This window comes from Fukomys damarensis, unplaced genomic scaffold, assembly GCF_012274545.1.
Source record: "Fukomys damarensis isolate Sample0158 unplaced genomic scaffold, DMR_v1.0_HiC HiC_scaffold_11, whole genome shotgun sequence".
NCBI classification, from domain to species: Eukaryota; Metazoa; Chordata; class Mammalia; order Rodentia; family Bathyergidae; genus Fukomys; species Fukomys damarensis.
The window spans coordinates 20006871-20017124 of NW_022900923.1; the positions used below are offsets into that span (position 1 = coordinate 20006871).

Consider the following 10254-nt stretch of genomic DNA (forward strand, 5'->3'; position numbering starts at 1 on the left):
TAATTTTTTTTTTTTTTGTAGTCAAAATGTCTTCAGATGCTGAGGAAAAGCAATGAAGCGGAAAGTGTGTGATTCTGAGGCCAGGTTTCTGAGAGGAGCGGTGAGCACTGAATTCAGGCATTCTTGCTGCACTCAGCAGACTTGGGGCGGCAATCAAAATCATTTGATTCTAAAGCTGATGTTCTTATACTGGGGCCAGTTCCAGCATATTGTGAGCTCTGAAAAAGCAAATTACAAACAAAGCATGCAAGCAGTGCACTTAATATAGCTTGCTGCTCTCTCCGAGCACACAGCTTTTTCACACGTGTGTGCTCACCTGTCCTTGGGAACCCTTGCTTGGCAGATGAGGTGGTGGCTGCCACCTTCCGTGACAGCACCAAGACAAGAAGTGAAGTGGCTGGGCAAGGTCACCATGGCTCACAGTGACCCCCTGATGAGATACATGGAGTTGATACATCAGACATCCTGGAGGACGGTGTGTAGGGGTAGTAAAAACAAACACGTGGCCTCTGACCTTGAAGGGTTTATTAAGCAGAGAGGGAGAGCATGGTGTGAGGGCCGGATGGGGAGATGATTACTCTCCCTGTGCTCAAGAAACTGCAGGGCCAGCTTCTTCTCACACGGAGAATAACTGCTCATCTGCAGCCAGCATGAAGAGCCATCACCACACCAGGCCTATGCAGAATGGAAAGGGTATTTTGAGTTGTCTTTAATGTGTTTGCGTTCATGTTCTATTGCTATGCAATAAATTATCACAAATTTAATAGCATAAAACAGTACTGCTTATGATCACACCGTGTCTCGGGGTCAGGAGGAGCCTGGGTACAAGTGTGTTGGATCATTTGTGCAGTGTCTCACCAGGCTGAGTTCAAGGGGTTGCCCAGGGAAGCAGAGCCCATCAGGTGCTGAGGGTTTTCTTCCCAGCTCGCATAGTTATTGACTGAATTCTTTTCCTCACAGTTGTGTGACTGTGGTACCGATTTTCCTATTGTCTGCTGGGGATTGCTCCCAGCTCCTAGAGGCCACCTGCAATCCATCCCTTGCCATATGGTCCCAAGAGGTAGTTCACAACGTGGTTCAGTTAGAGCCTGCCACTTTGACACTTCACTTTCTTCTCAAGGTTCACCTGATTAATCCAGGGCCACCTAAGACATTGGCCCAAGCTATAAGTTATCCATAAGCACATTTCACAGCCAGCATCATTATCGGTTATCAGTCTGCACTTTCAACACATTCTATATTCATCATATCCTAATAACCTGATCATGAAGTGTAATCTTCTCCCACTTACCATTTCTACTCACACTCAAGGGGAGGGGATGGAATAGGGTGTGCACGGAAGGCCATGGGATCTTGGTGAGGGCACCTTAGAGTCCTGCCTCCCACATGTCTCTCTAGCCAGGGCCAAGTCCTTCCACTGGACTCTGTTTGCTGCTTAGTCCTAGGTGTCAAGGTCTTCCGTAGCCACAGTCTTCCGAACGATCACTTCTCCTTCCTCACCATCAATATGTCTAAAAAGTAGAACAATAGTTTACAAAGGGAATTAATCACAAATGGCAGAGTTTCAGGTGATATAATAAGCAGTTGGTTTTGTACTGTCAATGTTTATCATAGTATCTGGTACTTAGATGATCTAAATTTATGTTTCTTCAATAGATGAATGTGTGGATGATTAAATGAGAAATATTCTGAGCATTCTTAGAGTGTATCCACATAAAAATGCCTTCTTCCTCCATGTGCAAGAATGAATCTTCTTTGTAGTTTTAAATCACTCTCTCCCACCCCCCAGTAATACACACTTATTATAAAACACTTGGGGATGTTCCTTCTTTCTATGATTTTGTTTTTTATATTTAATTTTTTAATCCAAGAGGAACTAAGTTCCCAATCTTATGTATAAAATATTCCATCTCTACCCAATTAGTCTGTCATATTTCTTTTTCATATACTGCTCTTATATATAAGGTCCAATTTGTGAGCCAGAACTACCTATTTTAATTATTCGAGTTTTGTCATGTTCTAAGATTTGAAAGGGTGGGTGCTACCTCATTACCCTTCTTTCACCCCCTCTCAGCCAGTTCATTAAACAAGGGTCTGTCTTACTCCTGCTAGCTCCTCAGGCAGCAGAGGTCTTTGGCAGAGTCTGCGCGTAGATCTAGGTTTATATTGTACTTCTGTGTTTTCCTATCTCAACATCTCTGGGTTCTACTGAAATATAAACTTCTAATAATACTTCTCGTAAAACAAACGCGGTGAGAACAGAGGCATCTTCTAAGAACCACACAGCATACAGCAGGTGGTCAGTATTTACCAGCTGGAAAGGAGGACTAACTGACTGTCCAGCCACTCATGCTTCTGTGCCTACATCCTCACAAGCACAGACTCTAGAGAACATCGTGCATGGAGACTGAGGCTTGGGTCCCTCAGATTCAGGCCAGCTCTGAGGCTGGGCATTCTAAAGTTCATATTTGGTTCTAGCCTTTGTGTAGCACCTTCAGGGTTCTCATTGATCCCAAGGAAAGTCTGGAGGGTCTGTGAGCTGGAGCCATCCCAGAGGGCCCTGGGGAATTCTGGAAGGGGGCGTGAATCAGGGCCTGAGACCCACTTAGCAAGCCTCTGCTGGAGTCTTGACATACCAGGGAATTAACACCCTTGCCTCATCCCCCAGGAAGTCTATCTCTAGGCTTTGGCAGCCTGAGAAAGTCCCCAAGCCACGAATTACAGGTGCTGTGGACTGAGGTCATTCTGGAGCACTGAAGTGATGTTGGTGAGGGGACATGGACAAGACCCTGAGACATGTGCCAGACGTTAGACTGAGGAAATGGTTACAAATCCAAGAAGCCCCACGGTACTGAATGATTCCTTGCATCCGCCCAGAGTCTGGTAAAGTGACTATCCTTAGATAAAGTGCAGACACCGGAAATCAGAGGCTGTGGTGAGTCACAGCTGTGAATTGTGAAGGCCAAACACCTTTCTGGCATCTTCCCTCTGACTCAGAGTAGGCAGAGCATTCACTTGTCCATTCCTTCAGGAAGGGTGTCTGAAGGCATGCTATGCCCTCTGGGGAGCTAGGATAGAGGCACGAGTGAGGCTCAACCCGGAAGAGATCTTAGACACTATCCTGTCACTCTATTATTTTCTAGAAGCCACTCTACACCTGGAGAGAGAGAACCAATTTGTCCAAGTTCATCCAGCTTTGTAGCAGCAATGGGATTTGACTACATTTCTGCCCTATACTGCTCCATATGAAAAATAGGGTTGTTACTTTCTCTGTTGTAAGCTTCTAGAGACAGTGCTTGGTCTGTAGGATTATGGAGACATACTGAATTGTTTTGGGGGTATACTGGGGATTGAACTCTGGACCTTGCACTTGCAAGGCAGGCAGTGGCACCATTGAGCTAAATCTCTGGCCCAATGTTAAAAAATTTTAAGAGAGACAGAAGTGGATGGTGTTGAGTGAGTCAAAGTAGAAAAGTAATATAATGTAAAGGTCAAGACCTAGACCTTCTGAGTTCAAATTCTGATTTTACCACTTAATAGCTGAGGGAACTCAAACAACTCTCTTAATCATTCTAAGCCCCATATTCTCATCTGTAAGATGACAATAGTATTTCTTCATGGATTTTTATAGAGAATTAAATGCTTAGCTCAATGCCTAGGACCACATCATGTGACCAGGATAAAAGATTTCCAGTGGGCTCTGCCCTGTTTTGTGTGGTGGTCACAGACAGGGTAAGACCAGGGTGCCTAGCTAACATCTCCTTTTGGACTTTTCTAGTTACAGAGCCCTTGGAGGAGCAGCACCGAGGTGGAGAGTGTGGCAAGAGAATGAAGAAACCAACAGCCTGGGGGAAGCATGAGGTGGCAGTGTGGCACTCGGCCTAGAGGGCTTCGGCTGGCAGCGGCCCCATGGGCAGCCCTGCTGGCACTGGGCCTGCCTGGTTGGGTGCTGGCTGTCTCAGCCACAGTGGCTGCCGCAGTGGTTTCTGAGCAGCATGTCTCCTCGGCCGGCCAGCCACCCCTGGACTGGCTGCTCACAGACCGGGGCCCCTTCCACCATGCTCAGGAGTATGCTGACTTCATGGAGCGGTACCGCCAGGGGTTCACCACCAGGTACAGGATCTATAGGTGAGTGGGCTCTTCCTTAGCTGAGACAGGGGCTTCCCTCAGAGGCCAGATCTAGGCAGGTCCTGCCTGGATCCCCTACCTTCCCTTCAGTGCCAAGGCAGGCGATATGCCCTCCATTTGAACTAGACGTGAAACTTGAGGAACACCAGGCAAAGAAAAGAAGCCTGCCATGTTGTTTTTTTGTTTTGTTTTGTTTTTTAAAGAAAGACAAAAACACATACAAACTGGAAAACCTGCTGATGCCTCCTGGGGAACTTAGCAAAAGGGTTTTTATTTATAGGTTGTGCTGCTTATAAATTGAGGGCAAATCAGGCAGCATGGAGTCAGTGTGTGGCCCAAGCTGGGTAGGAGGTCAGAGTCAAATGCTGGGGCTGAGTTTTAACTAATGGGTTAGATACTTTTATGAGTTGTAATTACTTAGATATGCAAATGAAGAAAGGGAAGCTCCAGCTCCTGCCTTCTAAGCCTGGGGAGCCCTGCAGGGTCACTCACCCTTGTCAATGCCACAAGCTCAGCTGGCCTTGTGCATGGAAGTGGGCTACACCTTCCTGGCTCCTTAGATCCATCTCTGGGAGCAGCAGAGCTGAAAGTCACACAGGTGAGTCCAGCCTGGTTTATCTGGTGTGGGCTAAGCCAGGCACATATTCCCAGTGGCTGGAGCAGCACCCCACAGTAGAGAGAGTTCCTCCAGATCCTCACCCTGGGTGACTCAATAAGGCTACCCTAATTTTGAACATCCCCTTGACCTCTCTGCCTACTTGGCCATTTGTCATCTGCCCTCCTCTCTCTCTCTCTCTCTCTCTCTCTCTCTCTCTCTCTCTCTCTCTCTTTCTCTCTCTCTCTCTCTCCTTCTCTCTCTCTTTTCAACATCTGTGTACTTTAGCCAGTACTGGGAGCTTTACTATAGTTTTTCCTTTTTCAAGCACATTTGTTTTTTGTTTTTTGTTTCTATTGTAAATTAGTTTCTAATGCAGAAAAAAAAATGGAGAAAACATGAAAAGACATAAAAAGAAGCAAAAACACAAAATCACCCTTTCTTTTCAGCGTGGAGAGATTGCCACTGTTAACATTTTGGCATGTCCTGTGAACACATGAATGTTTTTGGATCTCTTGCTAGACTTTGCATGACTTATGCAAATCACCTCATTTAATCCTTCCAACAGCCCATTGTTGGAAGAATACTTATTCTCTTTTTACACATGAGGGAATTGAAGGCCAGGGGAGTTCTGCAACTTGTTCAAGAGCACACAACTAGTACTTGGGATTAGCTCCCAAGAAGTGAGACTGCAGAGTCTGAATTGTTTAACAGAGATCGTTTTCTTTTTCTGGGAGTTTTTGTAATATCTGCAGTAACTGTGCCACCTGTTTAGGTTAGCATGGGGCCTTAGAAATAAGGTTTGGGAGTATTCACCCCTGGAAGATTCCTGAATGATGCCTACAGAGGGGAAGGACACACGAGCGACTGGTATATCATACAAAGGCCTAACAAGCTCGGGAAGAGCCTGCCTATCTCTCCCGTCTGGGCAATTCTCTTCCACTGTGCTTAGTTACTGTCAGGTCCTAGAAGGCAGTGCAGTTCACAGTCTGCTTCACTGGCTCTAAACCTTGTCTTTCCCCAAAGACAACAGTGAAATTGGAATTACTGAGGAAGAGAGTGGCCAACCCAGGCTGGGAGCACTTGAGTTAACATCTACTCAAGTGAAAATAGATGAGTAGAGAGATAGAAGAGGATTGACTCAGCTTTCAGTAAAGATATAATATGTCCCACAAATTTTGTGTAAGGTACATTCAGGTTGAACCTTCTCTTACCAATGCATTCATTTTCCACCTCTCAAGAACAAAAGCAGAAAATGCACTCCATAGCGTGTTTAAGCAGAAAATCCTTCTAGTGTAATAAAATAAGATTAAATTTATCTTGGACTAGTTGGTTTATTCCAAATCTCACAGAAGCAACATTACCACCTAAATAATTTTTAAAAAATGTATTGGAACTGAAGTCAGATTGGGTATCTAACACCACTACCTACTTCAAGGGGCTGCAGGAAGCAGAGGGAACAAACCATCAGTTTCTTTCTCTTCTCTGTGGACTTTTCCCCCCGCTCACTTAGGGCAATGTCTGGGAAGCCTGGAGGCCAGTTACTGCCTGCGCAGCAGCTCAGAGCTGACCCATGGTGAGTGTCAGTAATCACTTCTGCACCATCAACTACTCTACCAGTTGGTAATGGTTTTCTGATCATTTAATGTGACAAGCTCTTACAATGTGCCACTCTATTTCTCTGGGGTCAGTTATTACACATGAACCTGCACTTGAGGAAACAGTAACCAGTCATTCTGACAAGAATGCAGTATTCTGATTTGTGACCCTTTGGTGGGGCGAGAAAGAAATGGTCACACACCACTGCTCCAGAAGCATTCTGGGAGTTTTGTTTTCAGTGATTAAGCAAAATGGCGGCTTCATCACCTTCTGTGTGTGTTTGTATTATCCCATTGGGAATTCTCTCTAATCCGTTTTACTTTCATCTCTGGCAATTGCCTGTGGAAAATTCAGGGCTTTGCCTTAAACTGACTAAATCAGGTTATAGGAAATGGGTAACATATATTCAATCATCCCCCAATTTTTCTCCTATTATCCAAAAGAACAGAGGGAGAAAAAGCTTACACAGAGTACCAGATATGCTTTGTGGAGAAATTTTGGGTCACCAACAGAATTAGTCTTAAATGTCATTCTTTAGGGAAGATCTTGGTACATAGAAATCTGGTGGTATGTCCATATGCTCTCCATATCAAAAGGGGGTTGGACTGTGATAGGAGAGAATAAGATTTTCCAGTGAGGATGGGGTCAGAGTACTTGGTACAGAATCACCTGACACTCTCTCACACAGAAGAAGCAAGTCTCTCCTTCCGTTCTAGCTAATGACGAGATTGTACCTCTTGCCCAGCAAGGTTCTGATTTGAAACCTTAAATTCTACCAATTCTTATTTGGATATCAGAATGTGGGCTCACTTTGAAATGACTTTGAATTCTAGATTGTTTCCAGCCTCATTAACCCTGGACCCTAGGGAGTGTCACTCACTCCACTACAGATTTGTCTTCCTATAGGTGCTTAAGGGTGAAGATGAGAGCTCTAATGGTGATCTGGGTTCTAATCCTTGAACTACCAGTTTTTGGCTGTAAAGTGTTTGATAGATTACTTAAATTTTTTGTGTCCCAATTTCCTTATCTGTATAGTGAGGACAATTAATAGTGTCCCCCCAGTGGGTTGATGTGGAGGTTAACTAAGCTAATTTATGTGAGGTATTTAGAACAATGCTGAATAAATATTACCCATTATTAGATCACTCTCAGTAAATATTAGCCTATGCAAAAGTAGCAATAAGATTGGAACCATGAATATTATTTTTGTTATAAGGTCTCCTGAATGCATAGCATTTAACAATCTGTATTAGAAGATGGAAAATTGTTCTCCTCCTTGTCTTTTTAAGGAATGTTAACACCTACCCCTCAATATAGCTCTTTTTAGGGGAGAGAATCTCAATTGGAGAATGATCAAATCTTCTCTGGGGAATACTCGTACTGGCTGTAATGGCTACTAGAGGGAGCAAGATATTTCCGGGACATAGAGAGTGGCCAGAGGTCAAGCTCTCACTGCTACAGTCAGGGATTGCTGAGCAGCAGTCCTTAAGCATGTCCTCCAGAGGCTGGACATTGCTGGCTTCCTGGTCCCAGGGATAAAATGAACAGTCTCAAGGGATGGGTGAAGTTAAGAGGAGATAATGTGATCTCTAGTTAAGCCTTCCTAAATAACAGGATGGGCTCAGGCATCTTACTCCAAAGTATTACAGTTCCATTGATCAACTCCTCAGCATGTCCTGTAACCCTGAGCAACCAAGGTCTGAGCACTCAACCCACTTCTCAGACACCATCTCTTAATAGGCTAATGGAAAGAGCTATAGAAGCAGAGATCCTGCCTCCAGTTCCATTTGTGACCCCAAAATGCCCCCTTCTTTGCTCCATTCCATAGCCCCTGCAGCACTAAACACTTACGTGAGCAACCTCTCAGGCTGTGCTATGAGGCAGATGGGGGCTCTTAGGGTCTAAGGCAGTGAAACATAGTTGTTCAAGGTCAGAGAGGTAGCTAGTTCCAGCCAGAAATAGCACTCAGAGCTCCTGACTTGAAGTCTCCTGCTCATTACTCAAGACCACGCCACTCCCCTTTGACTGGTAAGTGCATCTTCATCATAACACGCAACTAATCAGGCACCTAAATTGAGCTGATGCAAATGTAAATATGGCTTCTCGAAACACTCTAGCAGTGATGTTCCATTCTGTCTTTGCTACAAATCAAAGTAATGAGCAGTCTGGGTTTTTTTTTAATTTCTTTTTGTATTAAGGTTTTAATAGAGAGATAATCATGGGATTGGAAAAAATCCAAGCCACGATGATGAAACACTTAAAACTTTGAAAGAATAAATTAAAGTTAAGAGAAAAAATTAGAAACCATACAGAATAGTGAACATAACATGGCAGTTGGGAGGACCACAGGCTAGGTATAATTCCAAAATATTGACCCTGGTCATGAACACCTCCATTTCTACCCTACCTCCTTTAAGACATTCGTTTGCAGAAAACAAGATAAGAAATTAAATAGGTATCTTCACTGAAAAAAAAAGGGAACATCATATTCTGGGCCAAGTTTGCCAATATCTAGAACCGAAGAAGAACAAAGCTGAAAAACCAAGAGAATATAGGGTAAGAAGGGATGGGATCAGGTGATGTGGTGAATGATTGAATTTAAGATGAAAAGAACTTTCCAGCAGGCACCACAGCGATAACCCTAAGAAAGAGCAATCTGCTTGGAAAACCAAACTTTGGTGACAATTTAGCAGTGAGGAGAGTGAGAGGTGAAAAGAACCCAGCCCGGTATGGTCTCTGCTGACTGTGTGGTTGGTCAGTAGCCTCAGCACCAGCTAAGAGCTTCTTAGAAAGCAGAACCTACAGAATCGGAATCTGCATTTGAAAAGGATCCAGGATGCACAGGAAGAACCACGGTTTGAGGAGCACTGCATTTGACCACATTAGAGGAGATGAAGAGGAGGGCAGAGATAGCCAGGATGGAGAAGGAGAGAGGCATTGTGGGAAGGCAGCTTCCCCCACAATGCATTTGTGGTAGTGGGAATGTACAGGAGATCTTAGAAATGAAAGAGATTGTAGTCGAGGGAGGTTAAATTTAGGAGTTATTAGTACCAAGGCACATGAACTGCTAAGAATTGTTAGCACCAGGAGAAAAGTTTAAAAGCAGAAAAGGCTGCAGGGCCTAGAAGCTGCCTGTGGGTACCTCCAGGGAGGTGTGGAGGTGGGGAAGCAGAGAGCAGCTGTGGAAGCAATCACAGGAGGACTCCAGAGCTGATTTATCATCCTGACCACGTCTCCCTGACTAACAAATACTGATTTGGATAAACAGCGAACCCTGGGAGAGGCACCATCTCCAATTAAGAGATCACAATCCACATAAATAAAAGGCAACCCAAACCAGCCTCAGTCTGCTTAGGTAAATCCCAGTGATTTCTTTGGCGTTCATCATAGCCTCTAGGCTACAGGGAGGCTGTGTTATCACACAGCCACAGGGCTTCACCAGGGAAGCCAGGGTTCTCAGGTGGCTGGGTCAGGCAAGGAAGGAGGCTGGCTCTTCTGAAGAAAGGACTAGGGCCTGAGAACACTGGATAATCTCCAAACTTCTCACTGGGTTTGCATTCTGACTACAGAGGAATTAAGGACTAATGTGCAGATTTATATTGTGGTTCAAATCGAAGTAAAATTTGAGGCAGTGTGACAATGAAAAGCCTGATGTTCACAGGCTTTCTTTCTCAGAGGGACGGAATAAAATGGTCACAAAATGGTCAGAAGTTGTTTCCACTAAGAGTCCAGTCCTCTCACATATAAATATAATTGAGATTGTAGGCTGTCTAAGGCACCTTAGCCCTTCATTCAGGAATTACATTACAGTAGGGCATGGTGGGATATGTCTGTAATCTCAGCACCCAGGAGGCCAAGGCAAGCGAATCTCAAATTTGAGACCAGCCTGAGCTGTTGTCTCAAAAAAAAAAAAAAAAAAAAAAAAAAAAAAA

General features: G+C 44.4%; 1 protein-coding gene across 1 annotated transcript in view; it reads left to right on the forward strand.

Moving 5' to 3' along the window:
* Nucleotides 1-10254, forward strand: part of Brinp2 (BMP/retinoic acid inducible neural specific 2) — a 92971-nt gene that overhangs the window by 44528 nt on the left and 38189 nt on the right. Inside the window, exon 2 of the mRNA XM_010630209.1 lies at nucleotides 3779-4128. Within this exon, the coding sequence (XP_010628511.1) occupies nucleotides 3857-4128 (272 nt within the window). The 5' untranslated portion in view covers nucleotides 3779-3856. The remainder of the gene's footprint in view (nucleotides 1-3778; nucleotides 4129-10254) is intronic.